At 44.2% G+C, this 17,812-nt stretch overlaps 2 protein-coding genes across 7 annotated transcripts in view; both read right to left on the bottom strand.

Annotated features, from left to right (window-relative positions):
• LOC147222883 (rho-associated protein kinase 2-like) overlaps positions 1-3,247 on the bottom strand; it is a 33,251-nt gene extending 30,004 nt beyond the window's left edge. For all 5 annotated transcript variants that reach the window (XM_086167319.1, XM_086167322.1, XM_086167320.1 and 2 more), the window contains exon 1: positions 2,739-3,247. In XM_086167319.1, coding sequence (XP_086023445.1) covers positions 2,739-2,834 — 96 coding nt within the window. In that variant the 5' untranslated portion in view covers positions 2,835-3,247. The remainder of the gene's footprint in view (positions 1-2,738) is intronic.
• A 2,878-nt stretch (positions 3,248-6,125) lies between these two features.
• LOC147222882 (sine oculis-binding protein homolog) lies at positions 6,126-16,612 on the bottom strand. 2 transcript variants are annotated; one of them, XM_086167221.1, is made up of 7 exons: positions 16,316-16,612; positions 13,573-13,702; positions 13,086-13,280; positions 11,904-12,055; positions 10,718-10,813; positions 8,574-10,514; positions 6,126-6,378 (listed from the first exon to the last, which is right to left on the bottom strand). In XM_086167221.1, the coding sequence occupies exons 1-6, from the start codon at positions 16,406-16,408 to the stop codon at positions 8,583-8,585; spliced, it is 2,598 nt and encodes an 865-aa protein (XP_086023347.1). In that variant the 5' UTR covers positions 16,409-16,612; the 3' UTR covers positions 6,126-6,378; positions 8,574-8,582. The 2 variants fall into 2 exon arrangements, with proteins under 2 accessions (XP_086023347.1, XP_086023348.1); XM_086167222.1 differs by having other exon boundaries at positions 8,574-10,493.
• Positions 16,613-17,812: the final 1,200 nt, after the last annotated feature.

Genomic DNA, 17,812 nt, shown 5'->3' with positions numbered 1-17,812 from the left:
TGTCGTCATTTTATGCTGTCTGTATCATGGACACATACACCAGAATAGTGTTTTGGGCCATCTGTGAGCCATGCTCCATAACGTTTTTGATAACTCATCGTCTAATTTTAGCAGGTTGAAATAAAGGCTTGGAATGTGTGTATGGAAAGATGTAACAGCTGTATCTCTTTTTAAAACCTGTACTTCTCAATCAAAGTCACTAAGTTATAACCACAAAAATTTACTAAACACACACTACTCACACTGTCACCCTTGGGTTGACTCTTGAGCAACTCGCAGCTTCACACCGAGATGTGATAGATTATGAAATTGACAGATAAAAACAATAATGATAATAATAACAATGATGATGCTGGTGCTAATTATAAAAAATGTCTCTCCTTCCAAGTCTGAGCACTTGGTCATCTAAAACTTGTTCAGCTGCTTCATAGAGTAAACCTTCTGAGAGGGCTAATTATAAAAATGTGAAAATTCTGGGCAGTTATCATAATCATTTTAGAAGTTTATGAATGACCATAATGATTTTCTCCACTCTTGATTTTCTCCACTCTTGATTGACATGTTTTTGGATACATTTCATGTATCAAGATAAAGGTTACACGTGTCGAGATGTTAACCCGCCAGACAGAACTTGCCCTATGTTCACTCCTGGAATCTGGACAAATCTCAACATGAACGTATTAGCTTGGGCTTGGTTATGTCTTCATCACATGCCAAAAAAGACCAACCTAGACCACCGTGTGCTGGAACTTTCAAAAGCCACACGCAGCAACGGTGGAGACTCCTGCATCTTCAGCTTCCGTAAAACCTCAACTTGATCCTGCTTGGAAGAATTCCATCGTAGTCACACACAGTGACGAAAAAGCAGGCAGCTCTGATAAAGGGGGTTTTCCCTTATTTAAATGAAGCAGCCATTTCTTTCCTTATGTGTTTCCTTGTATATTTCTGAGGGCATGGCGTCTCTACATTACTTGCTGTATTTTCTCCCCAAATTGCCATTTTTCCGGCTTCTGATTTTAGTCTAAAAGAAAAATTTGCAAAGGTTTTGACTTGTATGTGCATGTTCTGTTTCATGTTAGCAATTAAGAATCAGAATACAAAATAAAGACTGATATAGGTGACCATTCTAAATGCGTGTTTACACCATTTGGTGGCCAAGTGAACTTTTTACATACTCTCGTTTTTGGTTCTCCTCACAAAGCTTGTTATTTTAAATGTGATTGAATCTGATATGATACCTATAATAGATCACGAATGTACATCAAACAAAAATCCCCTTGAGCATAGCTATAAATTGTGTGTGAGAATTTCATTTGTGGTTATTCAATTGACACAAAACATAAAGTACTACAGTAACTACAATCATTGCCTTTTCAGAATTTTATACACATATGATATATAGAAAATCACAACACATTATCATCTCAAAAGCTTTTGTTATGCAGATTTTATTTTTTCGAAATCAATCTAATCAAACAAACTTCCATGTGAATAAAAAAAAACAAAACAAAAAAAACCTGTGTAAACAGGAAAGAGTGCTGTGAGGTCATACTGATTATCCACATCTCAATTCCAGGAAGTGACTTGAGCTTCCTGTGTGTGAGCTCCCGGCTTTAGGCAGCATGGTGCTCATTGTTACCTCCAACGCTGAAGCAGACACAGCTGTCTGCACGAACACAACAGAAACCGTGTCGGTATTCTCTCAGTATACCCACATATGAGGGTAAAGATGAACTTGAGTTGTGACTCATCACGACTAAACACCAAACAACACAGGGAGTACTGTGAGAAAGGAAGGGCGGGACGAGATAGAGAGCTGCACATGTAACTTTACATAAATTAATCTAAATGACACCAGAGGTGACCGAGAGAAAAAAGGCCTGTATCAAAGTATATCTAAGCTCGTCAGAGCAGTTGATCAGGAACTTTCTTAACATGTTGTTGGGATATTTCTGCAAATCTGAAAAGGCAGCACCGCATTGCTCTGAATGCCAGGGAAGGGCAGAAATGTGTATTGTTGCCAGAGCCCAGGTGATAATACTCTTGAAGGGAGACGTTTTTTTTTTTTTATCATTGTTGGTTGAGTACACTGTTGCGACAGGTCAGACGGGACATAAACAGACTGAACAAGTTATCCAAGACATTCAATCAAAGTCCTCAATGAAACCATAAGAACGGATGAAAAAAAATCACCTCCGGGGAGGCAGCAGTATTAGCTCTTTCTCTCAATTCTTTGAGTGCTAGTGGACTCAGTGTCCATACCTTTTCAGCATTTCACTATTAAACTACTTATTGGTCTAAATCATCATAGGTTACAGTTCTCCTCTCTGCTGAATATGGACTGAAAGGCATACTTATTTCAGATATCGTTCCAGACTGGGTGTGGGGAGTCACCGAGGTAAAGAAAAAACACATAGGACGTTTGACTTTAACATGGATATTAAAAGTTGTATGACAGAACACTGTGATCTGGTGACCTGTGCCTAACAACTAGTCAACTCAAAGAAACTTTTCTGTGTATCATTACTGGTTGGGCTGAGAACGCCAGTATTTGGGGTTAACACACACACACACACGCACACACACGCACACACACACACACGCACACACACACACACACACACACACACACACACACACACACACACACACACACACACACACACACACACACACACACACACACACACACACACACACACACACACACACACACACACACACACACACACACTCACCAGTAGGGTTTCCAAGTTTAATGCCGACTGCGGGTTTCTCATCAGAGATTCCAGCGTGTTCAGCCGGCTTTCCACTCTGCTCTCCGCACCGAGCATGGTGCACTTCACTGGGAATCCACTTCAAAAGTTGCGGGGAATAACAAACTCCAGGCTTGCGTTCGGTTTCTGAGCTCCCTACTGCTCGTCTCGGTTCTACATGTCAGCACTTCGGCAGGTTTTACTTGTCTGGTCAATTATTTATCCACTGTCAAAGTTCGAAGTCTCACCGCCCCTTACTTTTCTTCTTCACCCCCACCCTATTGATTTCTGCAAAGGGGGGGGGAAAAAAAGCTTCAGTCGGACTTCTCGAAGTCGGCTGAAGTTACGCGTCTCTCTCAGGTGTGTCCGGCAGGTACACAACAAAATACTAGCACCGCAATGCGAGCGACCTGTGGGACGCAGGTCCGTCAGACTAGACGGGACGACGACGGGCGACTTCCGGGTTCCGCAATCAAACTAAAAGCGTGACTGAAGCGGTGACATTTAACGAGTAGACGAGGACGGATGAATGACGCAACTGTTTTCATACGAAATAAATTCGATCCCCATTCCAAAAGTCATGCGATTGGCGATACTGTCCCTCTTAACTATCTGAATATGTATTCGTTATCTGCACTTCATCTCAACAATATTACCGGTCTGGTTTATCTATATGGTTTAAATGTACTTTATCTAATTGGAAACTTACTGGCTATGGGTAAATTCGATTGAAAAAAAAAAATCACTCGGTGCGAAAAAAAAAAAAAATGTTATTTTGAAGGCAACGCCAACATCCGGAATCACTGTATCTTAATAATAAAAAAAAACTTGATGACCGGTTATTTACTGCATTTGCCCTTCACTACTACCAATCTATTATTTAAGGACTTCTGCTCACCGGGTTTGGAGTCTAGTTGCCTCACAAAGGGCGACCACCGTGCCCAGAAAAAGCGCCCAATCACCGGCTCCTACGAGCTCCCACTAAGCCGGAATTCCTGCTCACTTATCTCATTCATCTGATTTACCGGCTGTGCGCAGAGTCTCGACCAACTCGCAGTATTTTAGGAATGCTGATGCGCTGCCTTGCAGACACGCTGTCACTAAAAATAGGCGTTTCTACGGGGCTACGGAGTGCGATGCCCTGATCTAATAAGCTGCGCAAACTTAAAAGTGGGAATATATTAGAGCTGAATTGATGTTGACACTTGCTCTGCAGTAAAAAGAAACCAACCAAAAAAATACAATACATCACATTTTCTTGCTCTTAGAATAACTTTTATTTATTTCAATTTACAAAGAGGTCTCCACCAATGCTCTTGGTTACTGAATAGGCCGACAAACAATTTGTGAACAATCTATTCAGGCTGCAGGTTAAATGTGTGACAATGGTGGTCATAAAATACCAATGGTGCTTTTGTTGATAGTTTTTTTTTTTGTTTGTTTTCTAGGCAAGAACAGCAACAAAATCTCTGGCACAAAATTATTTCCCGTCCAAAATCTGATTAAAACACACACCATATCAGGTCAGAAATGGCAATGATAAAAATGTGCAATAAAAACCAATAATGGCAGTCTTATTAGTGTCTCTTTTGGCTTCTGGCGTCAGTGGACGCCTCATTTATTTGCATGAAGTGATGTCATCACTGACTCACAAGAGCTGTCGACAAAAGTCCCCTGGCCAGCCGAGGATGACATGGACATAATCACATGACCTGTATTGAGGATGTAGGCTGGAATGAGTGGGGGGAAACACACACACACACACACACACAAACACACACACGGGTGGGCATGTAGTTTTGGAATGATGGCAGGGGCGGGTGACGTTTAAAGGGATAGGTCATGGCGGCAACATAGTTTAGGTGTCTCTTCATTCAGAAGAGGCCTTCAATGATAGCTGTCATACGTCCCCTGGCCAGCCGAGGATGTCTGTGCACCCTCTGTCCTCTTGGCCTGACACTGCCCTGGATGTTGGGCTCAAACAATGGCGGCAAGATGTAGAGCAACAGAATTTTACTTGGCATTTAATATCTGTCAGCTGGCACTGAGTTTGCAGCATTGTGTCTGTGTCATAGGTTTTCAGCAGACTGCCTCTGTGCCTCCTGGTGTGTTCTTGTCAGAATCAGGCAGGTGCAATGTTGCACAGGCAAATACTGCACTCTAGTGGGGGGACACAGTATATGAACATGAGAGCGAGCGGAATTGCAGAGCTTTAGTACTCAACAATAACAATCATCAAAAACAAATGAAGAAATAAAGCATTTTGTGAATATCTACAGATACGTCATCCATAAGTTAATATAACAAACATCAAATAGTATGTGTGTGATGTCCAACTAGGAAAACTAAAATCTTACTATGGGACAAGAGTTTACAAGGCCTTAAAGTGATCTAGTTGGATCAAAGAGTTCCCAATAAAGGGAACAATAATACTGATGGCCGCAAATTGCAGCATTCAATAGTTGAGTATAATACCACATTTGGTAATATTACAAGTCTGTTTTCTAGAACCATCTGACCAGAGCCAGTATCGAAAATGGCAAGCCGTGATGTGCCGTGAATATTCAAGATGATCGACGGCAACGAACGCGAATCGCTTTTGCAGCAATGGCAAATCAGGTGAGAGGAAAGAAAGGGTCTTTCAAATCACACATTTATGGACTACAAACATCCGGATGACTACATTTCATAGGCCACCTCAGCTATCAGCAGCATCTCATCTTAAGTTCTGTGTCGCTGAACGATGTTTTCATGAAGTCAGAGTGGCCACATTCACTCTCTAAATCATCTGTCTTAACAGTGTAAAGTGCCCGGGGATACACTTTTAATCTCAGCAGAGTTTCTGTCTTCCCTTGAAGGAAAGTGAAAGGCCTGTTAGCTGAGGAGGAAATCACAGGCAGTCAGTTTTGAGGAACCAAACCTCAGAACTAGTGTGTTACTGTGTACTGTATTTAGATTGGGCAGAGAGGTGGAAGAGAGAGGGGTATACTATATTCCTGGCTGTCGCTCAAAAAAATAAAAATGCTCCTGAAGTCTGAGCCCCCGTCGGCCAGGTAACCCAAAACCTGTAGTGGGGAGTCAGCGTGGTATATTGGGAGAGGAACAATGTGGCTCTTTGTGCAAGCCGGGCAGAGAAAACAAACCGTTTCCCCTGGAAAGAGATCATGTTCGAGCTCCATCTGAGGAGACCACACAAGGCTGATCAGTGCCCTGTCTGCCGAGCGGAGCAAAGAGGGGAGGAGGAGTTGGAGGAGGAAGAGCTCATCTGGGCAGCCGCACTGACTCAAACAAGAGCACATTTAAGGGCATTGTCCAAGAGGGAAAAGATCTGATATGGTCCATATTAAGCACTCACCAAACACAACATAATGCACAAGCATTTAATACTTTTTGGTCCAAGACAAAATGTGTGACTGTGTTGTGCCCTTCCTCTGTGGTGACTTGCGATAATATGGCCATCTGGACTGCTTCCTGGGTTGGCACCCTGCTGGTCTATCAGGCAAAGGACCACTCTGGTGGGCTGACAGGCTGAGGAGCAGGCTGGAGGGTGTTAGCACTGGTGTTATCCACAAGAGGGCGTGGCACTGGATCTGGCACCATCACTCAGTGTTAAACAGGGATCCTGTTCATGAGCCAGAGAAGGAAAAAAATGAGAGAGAGAAAGACAGAGAGAGAGAGAGAGAGAGAAGGAGGTTAAATGGTATAGATTCTGAGCTTATTCCGTGTTATTTCCATTTCTAACATATCTTGTATCAACCTCTCTTGCTCTGGACACTCAGCCCTTAATCCGCCCATTCTACATAAACACAGAGAATGAGGCTTTTAGTCATGTCAACATTACACTCAGATAACTGTCACACAGGGCACAATCAAACTAAGAACATCTGGCCTCTTTCTCTCTGACTTGCTAACAGAGAGTTTCATTTAAACACGCATATTAAACGTAAACAGACGCGCGCACACACTCACGTAAGGGCCAAACCAGGATTCTATACTCCCTCCATCCCCTTGTGTTTTAGTTTCAAAAGCTCAGCGAATACCCATGTGGCAGGATCGAATTACACAGGCCTATAAAATATCCCAAATAAACTCAAGGAAAACTAGGAGAGAAAAAAAGTGACGTTTCCTGAGGTGAAGTCCTCCAGTTGGCCGTTGATTCTGTCAGAAAGATATTTTTAAGATGTTTAGCAACAGACACAATAGACCGGGACAGCGATATTGAGCTCAGAGCACAGAGGTGGCAAGCTAAAGCCATTCACATACAGCAGCCAGCTCCCATTACACACAACGCAAGGCCATAAATCCGTCTGCACGACACAGGCAGCATGCTGTGATTTCATATGTATTGGTTACTAAGGGGACGCTAGAAACCACAACAAATGACAAAGAGAGGAGTGGGAATTCATCCTGTGAAAGGGAATCCTGTAATACTTGGGCACAAAACATTTGAGGTATAAAGTGATGGATTATATTGTATTTTTTGTATCAATGGCCATATTTTATATTCCTTTATTTATGGTGTCTTTCAGCCTTTGGAGGAGAAAATGGCGACAAAAGTAGGCCAGCTGAAATCTAAGCCATCTCTATAATATTGGCGATTATTTTCAGGGCATACAGTAAAATGGTAACAGGATCTCATTATGGCAAGACACCAGTGGGCAAGGACACCCCAGTCGTGCTACAGACATTTGGACTACAAGTCAGGCAAGTGAACTCGAGAGAGCTTTTGATTGGTCCAAACTAGGGAGATTTCTCCGTTACACTTGAACATCTGGTTGGCAGGGGACAACACTGGTGAGTGAAGGCAAGGAAAAGGAGGGGAAGGGGAGAGGAGAGCGCCAAAGTCATACATGGGAGACAGACAGGCCGAAGCCAGAGTAGGGTGTCACTGTGACAGGCGATATTGAATCGCTCTGGTTTTGTCCATTTGTTTTCTCATGAAGCCCCAGAGCTCTATCACAGCTGTGGGCTGAGTCTCATATTAACAGCACTTTGTAGTAAGTCTGACAATCATCTCGGTCGGTACAATGACGTCGGAAGACGTCTGCTCTCTTTCACTTTTCATACAATTTCAGGGTCACGCAACCTCGCTCTATCTGTCTCTTGTAACGGCCGTCAGATTGGACCCCCAGAGTCACAATTTTCCCAAAGAAGCAGTCAGATGTGTTCCCTAAGACAGTGATACCATAAGCTATTTGCATGACTTCAAATGTTTGGAACAAACGCAGCGGGTAAAAATGGAACAATTCTGAGCCTATATAATAGGCAGCCGTGCAAATAGAGAATTTTAACAGTCAGGCTGTGACAAAGTAATCACCTTTCACAGTGACTCTCAGTGCTCATGCCCTTCACCTTTTTCCTCTGTTGTAACCTTAGAGCCCTGAGGAGTGCCAGGTTACAAGGATTCTGTGTTTGGCGCCATGCTGTTTAGAGACCGTGTGCACACTGTGAGATCTGTGATTATGCTTCCCCCACCTGAATCTGTGCATGCATTCCTTGTTCAAATTCCTAGCAAAAACATTATTTTAAAAAAAATCACAGGGGATATAATCTGACACATTTTATGACTGATGTTTGCCACACATGGGAATGCAGTGGAATTCAGAAATAGTGAAACTTAACATTATTTGCAACTCTGAATTGTTCTAACAGATAAAATTGCTCTTCCGAAGTGCGTTGAGCAAGTCTGCTTAAATGCATTTATGTAATAAGACGATACTCTTGTTCTCTTTCCTCTTCTAACATGAAATCATGATAACAGCTTCTGTAGCACTATAGCTATACAATCTCAAGTTGTGCTAATACTGTATCTCTTACCTTCATCCTCTATTTATTCTGATCACGGATTCGCAAGCATCGCCTCTTCAGAGCTGGCTCCATGTCTCCAGGACTGGGTATACTGGCTGGAGTCCGAAGACTGCCCTTGTCCCTAAGTTTGGGCAAGAGCAGCGGGGTGGTTGTCCCACCTGTCTTTGGCGCTGTGGGTAGGGCATAGGCATGGTCCTCGTCAGGAAAATGGGGATCCTCTCCTACATCCCCGACTACTGCTAAGGGCTCCTCTGACTGATTGACTGGGCTCTCAACCCGCACTGGGCCAACGACAGAACACTTGTTCTCTTTGATGGCCTCCAGCTCACTGAGAGCAGGATCCAATGGTGGCGCTGATACTCTCTGGGGCAGGGGGGAATCCAGATTGGCGGGTGTGGATAACATTGAGGACATCCCGTTTGGACCGTGATTTTGGGACTTCAGAGAAGAAGATACGCCATCATATGGATGGTTGCAACTAGAGGGGCTCGGCGGAGCATGAGAAGGTGAGGTGTCGGGGTCCTGTTGATGATACACGTCATCATGAGAAGGTGACTTTGGAAGAGGAGGCGTGGGTCTGATAACGTCATGAAACCCAGATTTATTACTCTGCCCGTTGCATGGCTCTCCCGGCCCTGATATTTCTATCACCGTGTTAGCGCTGGGCTCAAGCTTTACTTGGGTCCTTTGAAGCACCCTCTGTATGACTTGTCGCTCTGAATGCTGCTGCTTATAGTCTGCCGGGCCCTCTGACCCCTGAGCAGAGCCGGGAGATGTGTTGTGCTGCGCTCTGGGGGACAGTGCTCCGCTGTGGGGTGTGGATGATGGGGACGGGAATGACCTCTCTGATTTAACCCAGTCTGTGTTCCTGGAGTTGGGGTCACCAGGTGATAAAAGACCCTGAGTCAAGGTTCCACCCAATTTCTCTGCTACCAATGAGCCACCGCCCACTGGGATCCCTGATGACTGGCCCATGGTAGCTGTGGATCTACACCTGTCTACTCCCTCTGGCACAGGCTGTATAACCCCACTGTGACTCTGGGCTTCTGGGGTTGCCTTAGGAGATACTGGAATAGGGACAGGAATGGGTATGGGCACAGGTAGGGGGACAATTATTGGGTAAGGCACCAGGACAGTGGGCTGGGGTAGGAGTGGACTAAAGGACGGAATACCAAAGTTCATTAAAGAGGGCATTGGGACAGGGCCTCTGGGCATCAAAGGTGGGGAGTGCAAACCGGGAAAGTATGCCCCTGGAAAGGGATGCATCAGTCCAGGGGGATTCATGGCGGAGGAGGAGATGGGCGGCTGCAGGTGAGGAGAGTGAGGAGGTCTGTGGATAGGACTGGAAGAGGACCCTGGATGTCTGGGATGGTTGGCCAGGGGGCTTCGAAGGCCTTGGGCATGAAGAGGGGGTCTGATGAAAGGGATGGGGATTTGAGGTACCGGTTGATGTTCCAGAGGGGGACGTGGAGGAGGGGGAGGTAAGGGAGCAGGGTGGGATGAAACCTCTATAGTAGGAGGAGGTGGAGGCGGGTGAATAGGCCTTTCCAAGGTTCTCAGCCCGGAGACAGGGAGTTTGGAAGAAGATGATGACTCTGACGGGGAGATGGAGGTGGACTCTGTTGCTCCGTGGATTAGACTGGGCCGTTTGGGGGAAACATTTCTATGACGAGTTTCCCCTGTGCTGGTGCTGCTGTTCCAAGACTCTGGAGTGAGAAGCTTCTGTCCTGCCACGTTGCTATCCGGCCTCCCATCCTGCGTGGTTCTGCCGGGGCTGGAGCTGGTGAGAGCTGCCCGAGCTTCTCTGTAGAACACGTCCATCTTATACTGATTCAGACATTTGGTGCTGCAGAACTGGAGCCTCTCTTCACCAGATCCAAAGTCCAGGTATTCTTTAGTGTGGCGAACATGCTTACACCAGTCACATACCTGCAGAACAGGAGATTGAGGCTGTGGGGGGTCACCAAGATGACAGTTGAAGCTGTAATCTTTGTAGGAATTTACATAAATAATAGACGGTCGACTGATTAAACCTACAATCAAAAGGCAAACTAACTGCATGAAGATGTTTCAGTTTGAAAATTTCATTCAACGGTTTACTAAAATTAGATTTTAATGGTTTTAAAAATGATACGTGAGAAGTATCCTCTTACTCTAACATTGCTGTTTATCTTCATCACCAGTCTGGATGAGTCCTCTGTATGGGGGTGCTGGGGGGATCTCTCGCCGTGGACATCCTCATCTCTGGCCTGTTAAGGAAGAACCAGTTTGGAAAAATATTAACCCTGTGAGGCACTTGGTCGGACTCATTTTAAATCATTAATGCCAAAGTCCATATAGAAGTAACAGCAGTTGCTCTAAACCCAAATGTTATACTGGAGGCAATCTGGTCATTAACCCAAATTTGCGCATCTCAAATAACAAATGCAAAAAATAGCATCAAATGAATTGCCCCGTCATGCATTGTATCAAACCCCAAAGGTCAGTACAGTAAAGGGAAATCACTCTGTCGTGAAAGACTCAATTGTATAAATCGGCACAGAAATGATACGGCTGACGTATTGTTGTGATATGATCTTGTTTATGATCCTGTCATTATTAATATGGGAAATTCCTCTTGATTTATGCAAGCTGATATGCTGTGGTCCTAAGTGATCCCCCATCCCATTGAGTCGTGTTGGGTAACGACACATGAGGCAGCTGAAGGTAAGGTATGCGCTGAAAGTGGACACCTAGCCCCAGGCCTCCTGGCCTTCCTCTCAGACAAGCAGCGACAGGCCAACGGCGTTGCTTTCCTCCATGCCTCTGAAAAACTAGAGTGCTTGTAACACACAGTCTGTTCAGCCCTCCTTTTTTGTCTCTGTTATTGTGTGAATAAACCTATCGCAGTATAAACAACAACGAAGGAGATAGTCGATATAGCCGTATGTCAACCTGCACCCTTGAAGAGGGTGTATCGGTGTCGTAACCGAAGGTGAAAAATGACTGCAGTGGACCATAAGAGCTGTTCTTCGCATTAGCTGTTTTTCTGTCTCCGAGACCAAACCCGCCGTAATGGCTCGTCCTTCGTCCATTAACGCGAAACTGATACCGAGTGTCCTCTACAAACTTTGACCTCTGTCTCACCATTTCTATGCCCATCCTTCCATAATACCGAGAAAGTAAGCTCTAAAGCATTCTAATACACTTCAGTTGTTACCACATAAGCTTAACCTTAAGGCCTTGAAGCCTTTGGTGATCTGCCTTCGTGTGTGTGCGTGTGTGTCCATGTGTATGTTCAGCAATTAACTGATGTGGTCTCCAACATCCTTAAAATTCTGTGGCTGCATCTCTACGAACCTTATTGCGCTTAAAGTAGGCTCTTCTGCAGGCAGCAAAACACTTTTCACTGCAGAAGCTCTTCAGCTCCGATCCCATACACAGCGAATAGCGTTTCACTCCTTCCTTCTGGCACCAAACGCACACTATTTGCACATTCTGTACATCCTCCACTGTAGAGAAGAAAAAAAAAAGAGGAAAAGATTAATTGACTGTTACAAGCTATTAATTTTCTATTAATTCCTACTTTTTCCATAACTGTTCGGTTAATGGAGCATGTAGTTGATGGGCTTAAAGTATCAGACTTCAATGGGATGGGTAAAGAAAGTAATGTGAAGTACTTGTAAAGAAATTAAAAACATTACACTTCATTTAGTAACTTTAAGCTGCTCTATATAAGCAACTACCACTGGACAATGTTTCAATGTTTCTGAAAACAAATGACTGATCATGTACAGAGAACAATACCGAGTAGTTCAATGAGAGTATTGTTTTCTTCTAAATAATCGGGGTAATACTTTATGAAAAGGGACAGTTTCTTGTTTATTTTGTACACTCACCATGCACAACACAAGCGAAAGTGACAAGTGAGTTTTTCAGCACTGAAACGAATATAAATCACAAGTGGGGGAAATTACTTTGTTTATTCAGTACAAACGTAATTACCCCGTATAATGAGAACAATTAGTGTTTCATCTCCAATCTAATCTGTCGTAATACTTTACTATGCTGCAAACTACGGTGCTGTGTGCTCTTGTTCATGCTGACTGAAGTGTGGGAGAAATGAAATTTGCGAATAAATTTATCTCAGTCTGTTATATGAGCCGTGGCATTTACTGCATAAATAAATCCGTCTATACTTATCACACAACTTCTCCCAATCACTATTACATTTTTTTCAAGGTTTGTACATGTATCTTCATTATCAAACAAAAAAGCACTGTTTATAAAGCCTTAAATTACTTAGGTTGATAAACTCAAAATGAGTGAGTGACCAAACTTATCGAAGGGTCGGCCGAATAATTACTGCGTACAGGCATTTTTTGAGACATCTGGAGCTGTTGGATCACACCTGCTCATGAGCATCTGTATCTGCCCTCTTTTCAAACATACGATAACGTGCCAAGGCAATGAACGGCACAACAAAACCTGCATAGAACTACAAAAAAATAGCTCTTTATGCGTTCTTTTATAATCCGCTACCTGCCGATGGCTTTATGAGTGGAACAATGACAGGTGCACTCTGGTGCTCCTTAGGTGATGTCAGGGATGTACTTGTTGACGAAGAAGAAGGTGAAGAGGAGGGGACGCTGGAGGATTCTCTCTCTCCACTCTTCATGGCTAAGACTGAGTGATTGGCTTTGGTGTCCAGGCTCTTGGGTTTCGGCAACGAGTTTTCTGAAAGAAATGACAGAAATGAACTGTTGCTACTGGACCGGAATGTAAAAGAAAATAAATGACATATGGTCTAAAATGATACAGTGTTTCAATAAAGTTGTACAATGACTAAAATTATGAAGAGAAAACAATAAGAAGTAAATCACTGAATGAAACATGAGAGGTTGTAATACTTCTTAGGAATGCATACAGTGACTCCATGCCTGAATGAAAAACCTAGTAAACCTGTTAGATATCATTTTTTTTTCTCGCATTAATTCCAAGAGTGAGCTGTGACTTCCCCTGCCCTCACCTTTTAAAACAGACACATGCTGACGCCTTTCTCTGTAGTTTCGGATCTCATTGGCCTCCGAGTCTCTGAGATCTACTTTGTCATAACCATACCACCCGAGGAGCTCGTTCATGGTGCTTTCTGCAAACGTCTGCATGACAAAAAGAGGAAAAGAAACCACTGATTAACATTCTATGTAAAGGGATATGGTAACTGAGCCATAAGCAGCCTGCGAATGGGAAATTGTGACTGTACATCTTAGGGATGTTGGTGGAACTTTTTATCCTATGTTAAACATAATCAGCCTTAGTACTCTGAATCAATGAGAGGGATTCTTTCGTAGCCCCAGCCCTGTTAGAGAAATGAATACGGGCACAGTGGAGTACATTATGACGATTTTTCCATGATGTATTCATGTTGTTTACTCTTGCTAAATCTGAGACGGAAAGGTTTAAAACCTAACACCAGTGTGAGATCTATGAATCATCCTTTGTTTATCTCCTCTAATTGGAAAAAAAGGAGAAAAGAAAACTGTTCTCCGCAGATGTGTGGTCCCAATTTTTTTTTAATTTTTTTATTATGACCAGATGAAAAAAAAAAAAACTAAACACAAAGGTCTCTCTCTTTATCCACCCACCTCTCTCTGTGGCTTTGGAAGCACTGGATTGGAGGAGAAACCTGATCTGGAACGGGCAGAAATCAGAGCGGGACACCCTACACCACAGCGAGGTCCCACGGTTCTCGGAAATGCCCCGCTCCTCTCCCTTCTTCTCTCTCCAGTGTCCACCACTCTCTCTATCCAACTTTCCCTGTCTCTCCCCTTACCTCTCTTTCTCCCTGCTACCCCCCCCCCTCCCCCGTCCATCCTCCACGGCCTCCCCTCCTCTCCCCTCCACCCCAACACCTTCCAGGCCTGACACCCGACACAGCGCAGCCTCTCAGGTTTCACCCTTTTCCAGCACAGCCACTCTGCTGTGGTGGTGTTGTAGCGCTCTAGTACTGACTGCACATTCTTTCCCTTGCTTTCCTCACTCCGACCTCTGCTCTGCACTAGGGCCTCAAAGAAATGGATCTCTCCCTTGCTTGCTCACTTTCTGCTGTGTGTGTGCGCCTGGGAGAGTGTGTGGGTGAGTGCAAGCAGTGGTATCATATCCAGCTAAATATGCCTAACGATGATTAAAGTTAAGTATCCGGTGTCTGGTGCTGTGCTCGGGTCTGACGTGGAGGGAGTAGGTCCGAATCTGGTGTTGAAACAGATGTATTACAGAGACAACACTGGACTAGACCTCAGCTGAGTAAGAAATCAAATTGCCTGCACTTCCAATTTGTCTTCCTCCTCCCGACTTTTTCTGCCCCATCACCTTTTAATTGATTTCAAAAGGCGGACACCTCCGGAATTTCTCTTTGGAATTTAAAATTCTGTTTTGCCGGATTACTCTATGTTTCACCTCGCTTCCAATTTGGGCATTGTGGTGTGTTGCAGAATTATTACATTGATGGCAACAATCCTATGTGCATACGGCTCAGTGTCAGTTTCTTTCGCATTTTTTTTCACCCACCCCTCCACTTCCCACAATGTTGTTTTTGTTTCTTTTTGGCAGTTCAGACAAACATCTGCTTTGTGAGAGTGACAAGCCATATCCTAAACCACAGAGAGAGTTGCAGCCAAAGGCAACAAATCTGGGCCGACCCTGAGAATCAACCCAGGCAGGCTTACATCAAGTGGGGATAGCATTTCAAATGTTTTGATTAAAATTAGTTAAGTTGTAACTCTACACCTCCCCTGGATATCAAAAACTCTGCAAGCCAAACCACTTACACAAAAAAAGCACATTTCCTCCCTCGCAAAAAGGCCAGAATCTTTCCCCCAAAACTAAAGATTTCTCAGGTCCTGCTTGAAGGAGCCTCAGATATCAGCTAACCACCACAGACAACCATCTCAAATAGCCGCTCCAAACCCAAACAAAGCACACACAATCCGGGGATACATTTCTATGCAGTAATTGGCTCATAACAGTGGGAGGAAATCACGTCTGTTACTTTGATTTCATGTGGAATTGCAAGAAACATTCTTGAGAACAAGTGAACAGTTCTATTATATTGTTGTGAGTTTTAAAGCTGGACATTTTTTTTTTTTTTTTTTTGTGAGGGCACGGCGTGGTATTTAGAGGATAGATGTCCTTTCTCTTTTTGGAAGACGTAAGGGCAAACCTCTGCGGTACAGCAAGTGTGCGCGCAGCGGGAGCGGGGAAGAAGTGACGCACATCTGGATCTCCGCTGGACATTACAGTGCGCGCGTCCAGCCACAGCTGGCCTGATATGGCGTCACTAGACAGACGAGGCCAACCTTCTGGTAACATCTATACTCGTATTAGCATTCCCAGAATCCCGACTCATCGCAAAGGATTTGCGCTGACATTGTCCTGTACAGAAAACTCTAAATGTTTCTTATTACGCGTGGAATGCTTCCCACGAGGAGGGCATTGAAAAAAGGGGTTGCTCTCGGTGGGAACATGCCTTTTTAAGACACGGGCATTTATCCAAACTTTTAATCAAAGACACGGGGGGGGGGGGGGGGGGGGGGTGCTGACATAAAACAAGCGGGGTTTGATCCGGTTGTCCCCGGCATTGATTTATGCGCATTTGAATCGCCACCCCCGAATAGGAGGACGGCGTGAGCGTTAAAAAAAAAAAAAAGTTATAGCCCTCATCAACGATAAATGTGTTTGTCGGAATAACAGCAATAGCGAAAACATGGTCTTACCTTCATCTCCTGATTAATCTCCCTCTTGACGGGATGCGCGGGTTTTCTGCTGCGTTTATTTTCTGGTGGTCTTCCTTTCTCCATCTCTGGCATAGTCCCTATTTTGCTGGATCCGGTTCGGATCGCGTATAGGGTTTCAGCCTGGGTGTGTTTAGCGGAGAAATTCAGAGTGAAAGCTGTCACTCCCGGTGACAGCGGCTGTCATTCCCCGGACGTCTGAGAGGCTCATCTGAGGCTTCGCACATTGGAGTCCTCTGGACATGAGTGCGCTCCGGGCTGGAGGCTCCGCCGTGGAACAATCCCACTCTCTTTTCTTTACTCGTCAAGTGTCTGAACGCACGGGAGTTACTATTTCCGGTCTGAGCGTGCAAATAAAGTCAACGCAATCACTCAGTGTCTCATTCAATAACAACAACAATAACAATAATAATAATAATTCATTATTACCATTATTCATCTAGCACTACCTCCAGCTCTAGTCTCTCTACTTATAGCTACTCCAAGTGTTAATAATGTAATTATCTGGTGTGCATCCTTGTGATGCAAAAAAAAAAAAAAAAGTTAATGTTACCATTTCATCAACACAAACGCTATGTCACCAATTATTCTTTCATACACAAATTTTTAAATCACGATTTTGATTACCCACCTAAAAGATGGACACTGAAAAGAGTAGATGAGGTGTAAGAGTCGGAAGTCGTGTCAGCCAGGACACTGAAGCCCAATCTTCTCGACTTTTCTGAACAATTTTTTCTATAAGTAATAATCTTCAAGTGGAAACACAAGTCACAATAAGTTTACTGGGCACGTTGAAATACTCGACGTAGACTTGAGAGAAAAAAAAAAATCGGCTTGTAAATGGGGAAATCAAAATGAGCCAGTTTTATTATCCTGCCGACAAAAGTGTCAATCCGTGACGGATAAATACCTTTATTTTGAAATCCACACCACTGCCCTCTTCTTTTTCTGCGCTTGACGGTTCTCCTCCTGTCTGGAGGAGGGAGGGCCCTCAGAGTTGATGTAACCCAACACCTGGCGCCCACCCCTCCCAAATCTCAACAGATACATTTCATAAGGAATGTAAAGACTGTGTTTTATCTAGGGGGACACAGTACAAACACTGTCTGTATAGTCGCGTCTTAAAATAAGGAGATGAAACGGCTGCTCCCGGTCAAATGATACCGTGATTGTTTGGGCTTTCTCAAATTGCACCCGTTTGATCAGGAGATGTTTGTGGTGCGCACTGGAAAAACACCTGAAATGCCTTTGCTTGCCCACCCCTTTGCCTTGGGGGGGAAAGTACCACATGCTCGAAGGCAGGCCTGCATTTACATAAAGGACGTTTTGTGTCATGTGTCTGTGCGCAAATGAAGACTTGGAGGATAAACATTTGGCTGGTGCTTATTATGGATGGTAAAGGCCAGAGGACATATGAATAGCCTATCTAGTTTCTCAGCTGTTGATGACAAGATGGAGATGATCGGGTTTCATTGGCAA

Source organism: Fistularia commersonii, chromosome 20 (assembly GCF_037954325.1).
Source record: "Fistularia commersonii isolate RoL2024-O1a breed Wild chromosome 20, RoL_Fcom_v1.0, whole genome shotgun sequence".
Classification (NCBI taxonomy): domain Eukaryota; kingdom Metazoa; phylum Chordata; class Actinopteri; order Syngnathiformes; family Fistulariidae; genus Fistularia; species Fistularia commersonii.
This window is presented reverse-complemented; position numbering and strand designations above follow the sequence as displayed.